The following is a 16,561-nucleotide window of genomic DNA, read 5'->3' on the forward strand; positions in this document are numbered from 1 at the left end:
ATATCTATATATTATATTATGGCTACAAATGTGTTGTCTATTTTTGGGGAGTGGTTTTCAAATGTGTAATTTGTAATAGTGATAAAAAAATTTTAATTGTGAAATCTCTGGTGAATTATTTTTAAAATATATATAAATTTTTTTTTCATCATTGATTAAACAAAAAATCCCAATTGATTGCATGTTTGACTACTATCATCACTATAAGGTGCAATGTTTTATCGCAATTTGTTGTCATCAACATTGTTTTGTCTAATTTTATTATCAACAACATGTAAGTTTTATTATATATATATATATAAATTAAAAAAAATATATAATTGAAATGTATCCAGGGCATATATATATATATAAAATATAAACATCTAATGCCTATTTATTTTTTAACTGTATATACTGTTATATATATATACATGTATATCATGTATAACCTACTATTGCTATGTATTAAAGTTATACTGTATTATATATATATTATATAAAAAAAAAGTTGTATAATTGTTAAGTAGTAGTATTATAGTAGTAATAGTATTATTTTCAATTAAAACGGAAGGATATAATTAATAAATAATAATTATTATTATTTTTTTCTTAACAATTCATTATAATTCATATAATTTTCTATGACTTCAATCGATAATTATCCAAAAAGAGTTGAATTTTGAGATATTTTCAGCGATGATAAAAACCATATGTTATTAGTTAAACAGTTAAAAGTTGTTATATTATATATACAGTATTATTATTATTATATATATACAGTACTTATAGTTAAGGAGCCCTTGAGACTAGATTTTCTACAAATAATAATAAAATTTTTAACTATACTATTGGGGTTTATTCAACGCTAAAACTATTTTTATATATCAAAATCATATAAATACTAATCATATTTAATATTATATACAATATAATATTATAAATCAGTTATAAATACTCATAAATATAAATATTAAATACATTATTATAGTATTATAGTATTATAATTTTTAATTATATTTATATACATTATAATAGACATTAATTTAGGCTATTTATTTAAAAATTATAACGTTATATATAAAAAGTTTTTATTCAAATTATTATAAAACATTTTAATCTCAAAAAATAAATCTTTTAATAAAAATTTTAACCAAAAAAACACCATATATGATAAATACAGTGTATTTAATTTATTTTGATTAATGACAAAAAATAATGAAAAAAGTAATAAAATAAATAAAAATAAATTTATATACACAGTATATACGGTATATAGAAATAAAAAAACTAACAATAAAAAAATATATTACATAATCCATAATAATTATATAATGCATAAAAATAAAAGTTTAATTAAAATCTAAATGATTTAAATTTTTTAATTTATTTTTTATTTTTGAAAAAATAAAATAAAAAAATACAGATATATTATGTCAACAGAGAAACAGACACACAGATGACCGTCGTTTTGAAGACGATAGAAATGGTATTTAATTTTTAATAAAAAAATTAATTAATTAATTAATTATATTATATTATAGATTTAATCAAAAAAATAATAACATTTAATATATATATTTAAAAAATAATATAATATAATATGTAATATATAACATAACATTTAATATCTATAACATAATATAACATTTTATATTTTAATTATCCTAATTATAATAACAATTATAACAATTATAATAATAATAATAATTAAAAAAATAGCTAAAATATGGTGGCGGTATATTTGGGTGATTTTTTGTTTTTGAATTGATTATTATATTTAAATTTTTAAAATAAATAATTTTAAAAAATTAATTAATTTAATATTTAAAATTCACATTTAATAACCCAAACAAAAAAAAGTGGATAAAAATTATTGGATAAAACAATGGATACAACAACTAAATTAATCAATCAATCAATCAAATTATTAATAATAATAATAACCAAACTATCATCTTATTCAAGCTAATCATTTAATAATAATAATTTCAACAATTAATTAATAAATTAATAAATTACTATATATTAACACACTTTTTATTCACTGTTAATAATATTCATTAATTTTTTGGATATACATCAACAACAAACAAAAAAATAAATAAATCAAATTTCGGGTAAGAAAATTAATAATTAATTAATTAAATTAATTAATTAAAAAATTTAATATAATTTAAATAATATATTTAATTAATTTGGTGGCGGATTATCGGGAAATAATAATAAACAAAAAAAAAGTTTTATAACAATCCAATATAAATCAGAATTGTAATAATAAATAATTGATTTTGAAATGAAAAATAAAAACTAAAGGATTGGACAGACCGGGCAATATAGACAACCCGCCGGTAGTGGACAACTCGTATTTTGATAATAATAATCAACAACAACGCCGGTATCAATCGCCGCAACGATTTGATTGGACATCCAGAGACCGGATAAGAGGTTAGCTAATAATACCCCATATTACCCGAACTATTAGTGAGGATATACCGTATATTTATATGACTGTCCCGTTCACATACACACCGCACAGATTGGCCATCACATAGCGGTAGTAGTGGTCGAAACGGCGACAATTACGACCAGTCGTCGACTAACTATCAACGCCAGACAACATATCGGCGACCAAATGTTACCCGTAGTTGGAGTCCCCGGAACGGGACAACTGCTCGCCGACGATACGAATCCCTGTATAATACTACTGACGACCCGCTAATTCCGTCCCGACACAGCCTTTCCTCATCGATCGATGCTCTGCTCGGCAATCAGTCGAGTCCCGACTACAGGGGCGGCAGTTATACATATCAGACCCGACGCTACAACCAGAGTGTCGGTACCAGTCGTTCGGGTTCGACCAATGGCCAGTCGTATCAGACACCGATACTGTGGCAAAATAGGACCTGGCATTGGTCTACTAATAGGACCCGTGAATATGATCCCGATTTAGACGGAACAACGACAACACTGAGACCGCCACCATATGATATACATACTCACGAGGAATGGGATGGAACCGATATTATTCGCTATCCATTCGATGACCGCCACCCTCTGGGTAGTCATCCAAACACTCATTAGCTATTAATTAATTAATTATTATTAATATTATTGTTAATTACTTTAAATTTTATTTTAGAAAAAATAGATTTTTATAATCACTTTTTTTTAATTATTATAATTTTAAACTACTATAAGATTTATTACACAAAAACAAAATATTATATAATAATTATAATTAAATTATATAATTATATAAAAGCAATCTATGGATCGGGTCGTTGCGATGAACTACAGGCCTGTTATCCGGCCACTGGTAATCTGTTGATCGGTCGGGAAGAAAAACTAAAATCTTCATCGACATGCGGTCTGTCAAAGATGGAAAGGTATTGTATTGTCAGTCATCTGAAGGAAAAGAAGAAGTGTTTCTATTGTGATTCGCGGCCACAAAACAAAAACAATCCGCGACTCTATCACGGCATCGAAAATATAGTCCAAAGGTTTGTTTGTTTGATTGTTTGTTTGTTGATTGGATCAATTTGATGATGATTGGATCAATTTGATGATTGATTGCTAACCTATTTTCCATCTACAACCAACTAACAGGATCGGTAGAAAACGCAAGCAAACCTGGTGGCAGGCCGAAAACGGCCACGAACATGTGGCCATCGAGTTCGACCTGGAAGCCGAATTTCATTTTACTCATCTGATCATAACGTTCAAGACGTTCAGGCCGTCGGCAATGCTGATCGAGCGGTCGCACGATTTCGGCCGCTCGTGGAATGTCTACCAATATTTTGCCTACGATTGTGGCGACTCGTTCCCGGGTATACCGGTTGGTCCGCGCCAGAAGATATCCGATGTTGTATGCGATTCACATTATTCGGGTGTCGAACCATCAACTGAAGGCGAAGTCATCTTTCGTGTTCTGCCGCCAAACATCCGTATCGACGATCCGTACAGTCCTGAAGTACAGAATCTGCTGAAAATGACAAACTTGAGGATCAATTTCACACATTTACATAATTTGGGCGACAATCTGTTGGACTCGCGCGACGAAATCAAAGAAAAATACTACTATTCCATCTACGATATGGTGGTCAGAGGTTCGTGTTCCTGTTATGGACACGCCAGCCGTTGTATTGCCGATCCCGGCCAGGAAACTATACCCGATATGGTGTACGGCCGCTGCGAATGTACTCATCAGACCAAGGGACTCAATTGTGAACAATGCGACGACTTTTATCACGACGTCCCGTGGAAACCGGCCATCGGTCGGCAAACCAATGCCTGCAAAAGTAAGTATTATTATTATAATAATTGCAATTTAATTGCTATTATTATTTGTTTATAGTCTGCAACTGTAACAGTCACGCCAATCGCTGTCACTTTGATCCGGCCGTTTTCGAGGCCACCGGCAAAGTTAGCGGCGGCGTATGCGACGACTGCCAGCACAATACAATGGGCCGCAACTGTGAACAATGTAAACCATACTTTTACAGAGATCCCGGTCGTCGTATTGAAGATCCACAGATATGCCAACGTATGTGTTGTTGCTGTTGTCAATTGTTGGGACTAACTAATGATTGATTGATTTTTCCGGTATTTACCGGTATTTACCCGTAAATAGCTTGCGATTGCGATCCCAGAGGATCGTTGGACGACGCCCTGTGCGATGAACACCAGGATGTACTGTCGGGACTCGAGGCCGGCAAATGTCACTGCAAACGTAATGTCGAGGGTCGCCGATGTGACCGCTGTTTGCCCGGCTTCTGGAACTTTGCCGAATCCAATCCCGACGGCTGCGAACGTATGTCTATTTAATTGTGAAAAATTAATTTACAAATTATTATTATCATAATTATCTGTTTGTTTGGGTAAAAGCCTGTACATGCAATCAATTGGGAACCGTTGGCAATCTGGGCTGCAATGTCCACACTGGAGAGTGTGTCTGTAAGCGCAATGTTGTCGGACGTGATTGTAATCAATGTGCGGTACGGGACTGACTGACTGACTGTTTAAAATAATTAGATTTTTTTTTTGTTAAAAATAACATTTATTTATTTTTTAGGCCGAATTTTACGGCTTGAGCTCCGATGAAGAGGGCTGTAAGGCATGCGATTGCGATGTCGGCGGCGCCTACGATAACAGTTGCGACATAACCACTGGCCAGTGCCGGTGCAGGCCTCATGTTAGCGGCCGACGATGCGATCAACCAGAACAGGGCTTTTTTGCCCCCTATCTCGACTATATCACACACGAAGCCGAATTGGCTAAGGGATCGGCCGACGCACAGATAACACCCCGTGAGCCGCACGCCGACCGTACGCCAACCTGGACTGGCAGCGGCTTTCAGCGTGTATTTCCCGGCACTCATCTCGAGTTTGACGTAACTGATATACCCGATAGTCTTGAATACGATATGGTTATCCGATACGAGCCACAGATGCCCGGTGTCTGGGAAGGGGTTACCATTACCATTGATAATCCCTATCCGTACGATCCGCGCGGACCGTGCAATCAATCGTTGGCCGGTAGTTCCCAAAAAACCATAGCTATGCCATCGACCGATCGATTTGTGTTGACCAACAACTTGTGTCTCGAGAGAGGCAAACAATATAAGATTGATCTGAAATTTAACGAATACACCGGTAATGTTGACCGGGAAAGAGCTTCAATACTAATCGATTCGGTAATTGTTTTGATAATTTAATTGTTTAATTATCGGTAAATATTTTAAATTATTATTATTATTATTTCCCGGATAATTACAGATAGTTTTTATGCCACAAATAGAAGATATTCCGTTTTTCAAAGGCAATCAACTAAATGAATATAAACTACAAGAATTTGATCGTTTTCGGTGCGGATCATCATATTATTCAATGGGCAGACCTACCGATCCGCCAGAAATTTGCCGAAAAATGTTATACAGTGTCTCGTATTATGTCTTCGACGGTGCTTATGGTCTGTTATACTAAAAATTGTTATCTTTTTTTTTTGTTTATTTAAACTATTTATTATTATTACAATAGCTTGCAATTGTGATCCAACTGGTTCGGTAAGCGCCGTATGCAACAATTTGGGCGGTCAGTGCACGTGTAGGCCGCATATAACTGGCCGTCAGTGCGACCGATGTCAGCAAGGATTCTACGGTTTCGGTCCCGACGGCTGCAAACGTATGGCCCCAACCAACCAATCCATCATTTAATTTGATAATTAAAATTAATTTTTATTTGTTGTTTGTTTGTCTAATAGCTTGCGATTGTCATAGTATCGGATCGTTGGACAACTTTTGCGATGGACCGTCCGGTCAGTGCAAATGTCGTACCGGTACCTATGGTCGCCAGTGCGACGAATGTCAGCCGGGCTACTGGAACTATCCGAACTGTCAACGGTGCGACTGTAGCGGACACGCCGACACTTGCGACTCGAAGACCGGTGTCTGTCAAAACTGTCGCGACTTTACTACCGGTTCTCAATGCGAACGCTGCGAACGCGGCTATTACGGCAATCCGCTACTGTTGGCCAACGATGTTGCCATACCGTGCCGGCCGTGTGCCTGTCCAGGCCTAGCGGGTAGCGGTATGAGTCACGCCGAAACCTGCGAACTGGATAACCGATCGCAAAATGTTCTCTGCTTTTGCAAGAGTGGCTATACGGGCGAACGGTGCGACCGATGCGATAGCAACTATTTTGGCGATCCCAACGTTCCCGGCGGCCAATGTCAACAGTGCCAGTGCAACAACAACATAGATATTGCACAGATAGGCAACTGCGATGGTCGTACCGGCGACTGTCTCCGTTGTCTCTACAATACCGGCGGCCCGCACTGCGAAACCTGTAAACCCGGCTACTGGGGCGACGCCACCCGACAACAGTGTGTCGAATGTGTATGCAATCCGTTGGGTACCGATTCCGGTCGCGGCTACTGTGACCCGTCAACTGGCCAGTGTCCGTGTCTACCCAATGTTTTAGGTAAATCATGCGATCGATGTGCTGTAAATCATTGGAAGATTGCCAGCGGCCAGGGATGCGATGCCTGCGACTGCGATCCACAGGGAGCCTACACATTGAAATGTAACGAATTTGACGGCCAGTGTCACTGTCGGCCAGGACACGGTGGTCGCCGCTGCAATGAATGTCAACCTAACTATTGGGGCGATCCTCGGGTGCAATGTTACCGTAAGTAACCGTAAATTAGATGATTGATTGATTGATTTATTTGATTGATTGGCCACAGAATGTGAATGTAATCCGTCGGGATCGGCAACACTGCAATGTCAACGAAATAACGGCACCTGTGTCTGCATCGGTGGCATATCGGGTGACCGCTGCGATCGCTGTGCCCGTGGATTCACTGGCAATGCTCCGCATTGCGAAGCTTGTGGCGAATGTTTCGACAATTGGGATTACACTATAACTACCCTAAAGGATAATACCCTGAGATTGTTGGACTCGGCCCGACGTATCAAACAAACCGGTACTACCGGTGCCTATACTAACGAGTTTACGTCCATCGAAAATAGTCTGAACGATGTCGAACTGATACTTGGCGGTCAAAATATAACCGATGCCGACATTAAAACCATTGAGGAAATGATTGAACAGTTAAGAAAAAATTTGACCGATACTCAAAATATATTGAATGGTTTCGATGGCCAAATGGATTCGGTTAACAAACGTATAACGGCAGCAAATCTGGCCCTATCGGATCTGCGGCGTAAGTCACAGGACCTACAGTTTCAGGCGGACACACTGCGGGAGAATGCAACCAAATTACAAGAGGCCAACGTCGAGGGTGCCTTCAATATCACTAAAGATGCCCAACGAAGGAGTCGGGCCAGCGAACAGCGCATACGGGAGACAATGCCAACGCTGTACGAGTCGGAGAGGAAACGGCGGCAAACCGAGCGCCTACTGGATCAGGTGGCCCAGCGATACAATGGCAGTATCGATGACAACGAGGCATCGCTGAATGCCATATCGCAAAAGATTGGCCAATTGGAGAACAAGATACCGAATATCAACGAAATGGTTTGCGACGGTCGGGCAACGGTAACCAGTTGCGATTCGTTGTGCGGCGGTGCCGGTTGCGGTAAATGCGGTGGCCTTAGCTGTACAAACGGTGCCACCACTAAGGCCGATAATGCACTCGAGTTGGCCACAAAAGCCGATAGTTCCTTAAAAGATAAGGAAAAGAATGCCCGAAACGAACTGAACGGTATTGTCGAAGCCAAACATAAATCAGATGAAGCCCTACGTGAGGCCAGAGCCGCCTACGACAGGGCCATTGCGGCCAAAAATACTTCGGAAGCAACTACTCTGGAGGTACAGCAACTGCTCGACGCTATCGAAGCGTTTCTGGGCGAAGAAGCGTCGCGTCCGTCGGAAATCCGGACAATGGCCGAAGAGTGTCTGGCATTGGACATATCGTTACGGCCACAGCAGATCCAAGATCTGGCCAAACAGATTAACGATACAATTGCCGGACTGACGGACATAACGAAAATATTGATGGAAACGGCCGGCGATTTGAATAACGCCAACCGTCTTAAGGATAGAGCCGATAGAGCTAAGTATGTAATTGATTAGTATTAGTGTATTATTTATATATTTATAAATTTTTTTACCGATATTTTTTTTTGTCCAGAATAAGAGCCGATGGAATCCTAGGTCAGGCCGAAGAAGTTCAAAATGCACTCAAAGAGGCGGCTGATGCCCAGAGAAAAGCCGAAGCGGCCATCGGTAAGGCTAACGGAGATATTAACAGTGCAAATGGAGATTTGGTTCAAGTAAGTCCCGTAACACCCGATTATATAAATAGTTAATTGACCCAAAAAAAATTGATTGATTCAGATTGAAAGTGAGACCCAGTCGGCGGCGGCTAATTCAGAAAAGGCCGGCTCCGGTATCAGTGATCTACAGAAACGATTGGATGATCTGAAGCGAAGATTTGCATTGAATGAAATGGAAATGAGAAAAGCCGATAATGAGGCCAACATTGCGGCCAAAAATGCTGAAGAAGCGGGACTGGTATGTTGTACTAGTAGTAGTAGTAGTAGTATTGGTCACTATATTATCGGTAAAATTAATTAATTAATTTTCAAACTTATTAATAGGCGGCTCAAGAACTTGAACAACGATTCAATAAGGCTTCCGATAAATTAGATGAAAAAGCCAGAGCTAGCGGTGCCGTCAAAGAACGGGCGGAAACATTGAGAGAAAGGGCTAAAAAATTGGCCGAAGATGTCAAGTCTAGATTGGGAATACTTCAAGGTATTGGATCCAATTTGATCCATACATTTGTTGTTTGTTTTTTGACACCAATTAGATAACTAATTGATTTATTGATTGATTGATTGATTGATTAATTAAATTAATTTTTAATTTAAACAGAAATGGAGGACTCGTTTCACGAAAATGAGAAACGACTTACCGATTATCAGCAAATCATTGATAACTTGAACAACGAAATGATGGGTCATCTGAACCATATAGAGATGAGATCGCGTGAATACCGCACGTGTCAGGCGTAACACTCACACGATATATGATATGACATATATAATGATAATAATAATAATAATAATAAATACCTGATATTTAACATATTTTTTTGTATCAGATTTTTTTTTTAAAAAAAATATATAAAACATTGTCATCTTTTTTTAAAAATATATTTATATTTAATATAATATATATATATATATAATTAATTTATATATATATATATCAAATGCAATACTAATTTAATTAATTAATAACAATGTACTTAATTATTATATATAATAATAATAATAAATCTCACTTTTTATTTACAATAAATTTTTTTTTAGAAAAAAAGAAAAATAAAACAAAAAAAATCTAATGATTTTTTCCCCCAGAGTTTTCTCATTTAATTATTTTCATTATTATTATTTATTAATTAATTAATTAATTAATTAATTCAATGTTTGGTGTAGAGAGCAGTGGTTAAGTGATTGTTTTGTTTGATCAATATTTTGCTAAAATAATATAAATAATAATAAAAAATATAAGTTTTTATTAAGTTTTAAATAATATATTTTAAAAAAATAAAATAATCATTTGTAAGGATATATCTAATATTATATAACAAACCTATTGACAGATTCAACGCAAACAACTACACTGTTATTGGGATCAAGTTTTTGGGCCAACTTTGCAATGGCAACAATGGATCCGCTGGTCCTCTCATCTGCCAAACCACTGGCTATATATTGATATTGAAATTTAAATAATAATAATATATCAAAAAATAAAAAATTTTAGATTAAATATCAATCATATGATTACTGTATATATATATATAAAAAAAAAATTTATAGGATATATATCCATAAGTTAGTACACAATATATCATATATGGATATACAGTATACTCTATACATATTATATATATATATATATATATATATATATATGATATATGACCTGTTAGGGGGGTCAAAGGTTAGGCGCCCATTGAATGAGATTGTAAGGCAATCAATGGGCGCCTAACCTTTGACCCCATCCCCTAACAGATCATATATCGATATATATGACATATGATATATATACTGGTATTATGTGTTTAGGTTATTATTTTTAATTAAATTTTAATTATAAATAATATATATTTTTTAGTAACTTATTATAATATAAGAGATATTACTTGAAAATACAATTTAATATTAAAATATCATATATTATATCAATTGATGTATTGATTGATTGATTGATTGATTGAAATTGTAAAATACTTACCCGTAAGACACAGTCCATTGCTATCAATACATTGAAAGCCAGCAATACTTTTATGATTAATACTATTATAATGTAAATTAATTATTATTTAAAAATTTTGTTTTATTATTGATAAACATATGATATATTAATAATAATAATAATAATAATAATATAATACTTACGCCTCGTTTGATATGTCAGTCAATTGTTTCTCCATTTGTTGTCAAATAATTTAATTGTGTTTTTGAAAAAATTAAAAACTTTTTATTATTATTATTATTATTGATTGACAATCACTTATTTAAAAAAAAAAACTATTTTTTTTATTATTATAATAACATTTAGCTGTAAATTATTAATAATGAAATTTTAATAGTATTTTTAAAGTATATTTTAAATTTTTACATTACATTTGTATTTATTTATCACAAAATGTTTATCGCATTTAAACATTTTTTGTACACATTTTTGTACATCAATTATGTTGTTTAACACATACTGTAATACAGTATACAGTATATTAATATTTGTATTTAATATTTTTTATAATTTAGTTATTTTATTAGTTATTTAGTTAAGTTAGTTATAAATTTTGATTGTATTATATATATGAAAAAATTAATATGATTTTACTAATGTTTAATAATTTAATTATAGTATAAAATTTTTAATATATATATATATGTATATGGACGTATAATAAAACTAGTAAAAAAGTACCATGATAAAATAACAACAACAACATAAATTATATATATATATTTAATACAGTATAATTTAAATAAAATTAAGTATTATTATTATTAATTGTCAATATTATACATGGATATAATTTATTAGGGTATACAACAAAAAAAATTATATATATTTTTGAATTTATGTATTATTTAAAAAAAAATATGTATATAAATATTATGCAATTTTATTTATAAATATTTTTTTTTGAAAAAAGCGCACATTAAAAATTTATTATTATTATTATTATTATTGTAGTGTTCAATGGTATACATTTAAAGTTTTTTTAAAATATTTTTTAAATGTATTGAAATGTACTGTAGTTTATAAATAGTTGCTAATATACTGTACTGTAGTATTAATACTACTACTACTAGTATTATCATATATTAAAAATTTTATACATGTATACTAGAGAGCGAAAAGTTTCGGACCCGTACCTGACCCGTACCTGATCTGATACCTAAAATCTCGGACTCGGACCTGACCTAACATAGGGTACAAATTTACCTGACCTGACCTGACCTGACTATGTAGGTCCGAAAATAATTTTATCAAAAAACAATTTTATTTATTTTATACCCGCAACAAATTTGTCTAAATTAACTTTAATTACTCGGGATTAACGATAACTGATAGTAGATCTAACTTAGATTCTAATAAAGTTAATATGTTATTATTTATTAGATCAAAACCATCATCTTTTGTAATATTTTATCTTTAATTTATACAAATATTTTATAAATAATAATTTAATAAATTTTGTGTTTGATTGTCATATTTTGTAATAATTGTCGTTTAAATAATGAATAAAAAATTTTCGGACCTGACCTGACCTGACCAAAAAATTTTGGTGTTCGGACCCGTACCTGACCTGACCTGAGCCCTAACTTTTACCTGACCTGACCTGACCTGAAAAATCAGGTCAGTTTTCAGTCTCTAATGTATACTATTATTATTATTATTAATTGACTCTATGATAAAATAGTAGGAAATATATGTATTATACAGTATATACTGTATATACTCAATGAATTAATTATTATTATTATTATTATAACTATTACTTAATAATGATATTTATTATTATTATTTGAATGAATTGATAAAAAAAATTTATTTATTATTAAATATTCCTATTGATAGTGATATTGATTTATTATTATACTTAATATTGATATATATTAATAATTAATATCACAAAACAACAATAATAGTGCTATTATTGCATAAAATATTTAATTAATTTTATTAAATATATTTAATCAACATTTAATAGACTATAAAAAAATTTTAATTTTATTTGATATATATTTTTTTGAATGTGAAATATTATTTGTGTGTATATAATGTGAATATGATTATCAACTTATGGTTCAAACACATAGTGATTATTATTATATGAAATTGATTTATTAAATAAATTGAAAATTCAATTGTGTCTCAAAAAAATTTCACACATCATATTAATTTTAAAAATATAATTAAATAATTACCGTATATTTTTTGGTACCCAATAATAATTAACCCAAAAAAAAAATGAAACCCGGATTCACTAAAGTCGAGCTAAACAAAAGTGTTTGGGAAGTACCCGAAAAATACCAGAGCCTTGAACCAGTAGGTTCGGGTGCCTATGGCCAGGTTTGGTCAGTATTATTTTAATATATATATATATATATATCCTAATTTCATAGTTATAATGATATATATTTTAACTTGATAATTTTGTTATTTTTGAAAATTATTTTTAATTTAAAAAAAATAGCGCTGCCATCGACAGCCAACGACAAATCAAAGTGGCCATCAAAAAGTTGAACCGACCGTTTCAATCGGCAATACACGCCAAACGTACTTACCGTGAACTACGGCTATTGAAGCACATGAACCACGAAAACGTATGTATAGATTATTATTATTATATCAATCACTTCCCATCCAATTGATCCGATTGATTGTTTTTAACCACCAAACAAACAGGTGATCGGACTATTGGATGTGTTCAGTCCCAGCCAATCGCTCGATGTTTTCCAGGAGCTATATCTGGTCAACCATTTGATGGGCGCCGACCTGAATCGGATAATTAAAACCCAACGTCTCAGCGACGACCATGTCCAGTTTCTGGTCTATCAAATACTACGTGGCCTCAAGTATATACATTCGGCGGGAATTATACATCGAGTATAGACTAAATCATTTTACCGTAATAATCATTGGTAATAACAATAGATTTATTATCCAATAAATTAGGACCTAAAACCAAGCAATATAGCTGTCAACGAGGACTGCGAGCTCAAGATACTGGACTTTGGTCTGGCCAGACAGTCCGAAGCCGAAATGACCGGCTATGTGGCCACTCGTTGGTATAGAGCACCGGAAATTATGCTCAATTGGATGCATTATAACTTAACCGGTATTTATAACTTACCGTACTGTCTATATATTATATGTCGGTAATTATTTGTGTTTGATTTACCCGCACACACACACACACACAGTGGACATTTGGTCAGTTGGCTGCATAATGGCTGAATTGATAACATCGAAGACACTGTTTCCGGGAACTGACCGTAAGTTTTTATCCAATAATATTGATATATACCGATACTTATTGGTTCACATACTGTATATGTGTCTATAATTTGTTGTTGTTGTTGAAGACATTGACCAATTGCTTCGCATTATGAATCTGTGCGGTACTCCCGATGAAGAGTTTATGAAAAAGATCAGTTCAGAAGAGGCTAGAAATTACATCAGAAGTTTGCCGACAATGAAGAAAAAAAGTTTCAACGATGTCTTCAGTGGTTCCAATCCACACGGTATTGACTTAACTGATTGATTGATTGATTTGTTTATATATATTTAGTAAATTGAAATTTATTGAAATTATAATTAATTTTTTAAAAAATTATTATCCTTTATAGCCATTGATTTATTACAGAAAATGCTTGAACTGGACGCCGATAAGCGGCCAACTGCTGAACAGGCATTAGCTCATCCATATCTTCAGCAATACTATGATCCCACCGATGAGCCCATTGCAGGTATGTGTTTGTGTGTGTTTGTGTATGTGTGTGTGTTTGTGTGTGTGTGTGTGTGTGTGTGTGTGTGTGTGTGTGTGTGTGTGTATGTATGTATGTATGTATGTATGTATGTATGTATGTATGTATGTATGTATGTATGTATGTATGTATGTATGTATGTATGTATGTATGTATGTATGTATGTATGTATGTATGTATGTATGTATGTATGTGTGTGTGTGTGTGTGTGTGTGTGTGTGTGTGTGTGTGTGTGTGTGTGTATGTATGTATGTATGTATGTATGTATGTATGTATGTATGTATGTATGTATGTATGTATGTATGTATGTATGTATGTATGTATGTATGTATGTATGTATGTATGTATGTATGTATGTATGTGTGTGTGTGTGTGTGTGTGTGTGTGTGTGTGTGTGTGTGTGTGTGTGTGTGTGTGTGTGTGTGTGTTTGTGTTTGTCCTCTCAAATAACACAATATTATACTTGTATTATAGTACCGGTAACAAAAAATATTAGTGGTTAATATCATACAGTATCATATCATATAATAATTATGATTATCGCAATAAAAATATTTGTTATGTTATATAATCGTTTTATGTTATGATAAATGATACCGCAATTGATAAGATAATCATTAAAAAGTTATTAAAAAAAAAGTTTATAATCATTATTTTTGATTACCAGTATATATATATTACAATTATTAATTAATTCATTAATTACAATAAAATTATTTACCGATAATTAGAAATAAGTATTTAAGCAATACATTATTAGGTTTAAAATTATCCAAAATATTCTACTGTATTTAAATTTATATATATATATATATATTAATAAAACATATAAACAAGGTTAAAAGTTGATTTTCAAAAATATTTACATTACTCTAATAATAATAATAAATTTTTTTAATCTATTACTATATTTATATTGATTTCTCATTGAATTTTGGCAATTTGCTAAAAATAATTGAAATTAGAAAAAAATTTGTTTATATAGCAAATATTTCAATATAATTTGGTTATACCGTCTATATATATATATATATATATATTTAATTATCCTTCAATAATTAAGTTTATTTATAAGTTTATTGGTTTACAATATATATAAAAAAAAGTTTTACTGTATTTAAAAAAATATTTTTAATATACCGTAAAATATATTTTTAAAAAATATATTACAATTATAATTGCTTAGATTATATACATATTAATTATATATTGAATATATAAAATTTATATACTAGTATTAATACAGTGTAATGAGTTAATTAAAATAATTTTATTCAATTAATTTTAGTGCACACATTTTGAATATTATATTATGATTTTTTTTATAAATTGATTTATAATTGAAATATAATACTATAATTAAAAAAAAATAATTTATTTTTATATATAAAACAAAAATAATTATAATTACTATTATTTACAGATCGTTATGACGAGTCGTTTGAAGAAAAAGAGCTTTCGGTTAATGAATGGAAAAGTAAACCAATTTTTTTTTGGACATAAAATTTTAATTTAATTTTTAAAAAATTTAAATATTTATTTATATACAGAATTGGTTTACGACGAGATGATGTCATTTACGGGACCGCAATGTACTTAAAAAAATCAAACAAACAAACAAAAAATTCATGCAATTTATTACAACAACAAAAATTTTAAAAAGATTTTATCGAAACGTTTTATTGTTATTATTATTATTATTATAATTAATATTTGCTTTTTAATTAACTTACAAACAAATCATATGTTTTTTTTTATTAAAACAGTATTATAGCTTATATTTATAAAAAAAATAGTAGTTTTTTTTAAAAATAGTAGATTTATTAACATAAATATATACATCTCATATACATATATATAAAGTAGATATAGATATATATATATATAGTTTTATTGAAAGTAATTTTAAGAAAAATATAGTGTATTTTATATATATATATATAAAACAAACAAATAATAATTATGCAAACAATTTCAATATATAATTATTCATTTTGAAAAAAAAATCATTTTTATCAAACAAACAAACAAATTGT

At 31.6% G+C, this 16,561-nt stretch overlaps 3 protein-coding genes across 4 annotated transcripts; 2 read left to right on the forward strand and 1 right to left on the reverse strand.

The window, feature by feature from the left end:
- Nucleotides 1-43: 43 nt before the first annotated feature.
- Nucleotides 44-9,579, forward strand: LOC128966044 (laminin subunit beta-1-like). 2 transcript variants are annotated; one of them, XM_054312846.1, is made up of 18 exons: nt 44-274; nt 1,406-1,468; nt 2,296-2,427; nt 2,519-3,040; nt 3,245-3,482; nt 3,589-4,280; nt 4,337-4,525; nt 4,613-4,792; nt 4,867-4,976; nt 5,054-5,674; nt 5,757-5,949; nt 6,018-6,161; nt 6,241-7,167; nt 7,226-8,561; nt 8,636-8,777; nt 8,842-9,018; nt 9,105-9,261; nt 9,382-9,579. In XM_054312846.1, the coding sequence occupies exons 1-18, from the start codon at nt 214-216 to the stop codon at nt 9,519-9,521; spliced, it is 6,024 nt and encodes a 2,007-aa protein (XP_054168821.1). In that variant the 5' UTR covers nt 44-213; the 3' UTR covers nt 9,522-9,579. The 2 variants fall into 2 exon arrangements, with proteins under 2 accessions (XP_054168821.1, XP_054168822.1); XM_054312847.1 differs by lacking the exons at nt 2,296-2,427; nt 2,519-3,040.
- Nucleotides 9,580-9,867: 288 nt separating this feature from the next.
- LOC128966061 (ragulator complex protein LAMTOR5 homolog) lies at nt 9,868-10,984 on the reverse strand. Its single transcript, XM_054312865.1, has 4 exons — nt 10,914-10,984; nt 10,750-10,811; nt 10,105-10,216; nt 9,868-9,989 (listed from the first exon to the last, which is right to left on the reverse strand). Exons 1-4 carry the CDS (start codon nt 10,946-10,948, stop codon nt 9,932-9,934), a joined length of 267 nt encoding a protein of 88 aa, XP_054168840.1. The 5' UTR covers nt 10,949-10,984; the 3' UTR covers nt 9,868-9,931.
- A 1,925-nt stretch (nt 10,985-12,909) lies between these two features.
- LOC128966056 (mitogen-activated protein kinase 14-like) lies at nt 12,910-16,285 on the forward strand. The gene is made up of 9 exons (XM_054312861.1): nt 12,910-13,112; nt 13,232-13,361; nt 13,444-13,644; nt 13,714-13,876; nt 13,962-14,033; nt 14,124-14,282; nt 14,388-14,507; nt 15,949-16,002; nt 16,076-16,285. The coding sequence occupies exons 1-9, from the start codon at nt 13,006-13,008 to the stop codon at nt 16,123-16,125; spliced, it is 1,056 nt and encodes a 351-aa protein (XP_054168836.1). The 5' UTR covers nt 12,910-13,005; the 3' UTR covers nt 16,126-16,285.
- Nucleotides 16,286-16,561: the final 276 nt, after the last annotated feature.

This window comes from Oppia nitens, unplaced genomic scaffold, assembly GCF_028296485.1.
Source record: "Oppia nitens isolate AA-2021 unplaced genomic scaffold, nextdenovo-longstitch-racon4-pilon3 scaffold19_pilon_pilon_pilon, whole genome shotgun sequence".
Classification (NCBI taxonomy): domain Eukaryota; kingdom Metazoa; phylum Arthropoda; class Arachnida; order Sarcoptiformes; family Oppiidae; genus Oppia; species Oppia nitens.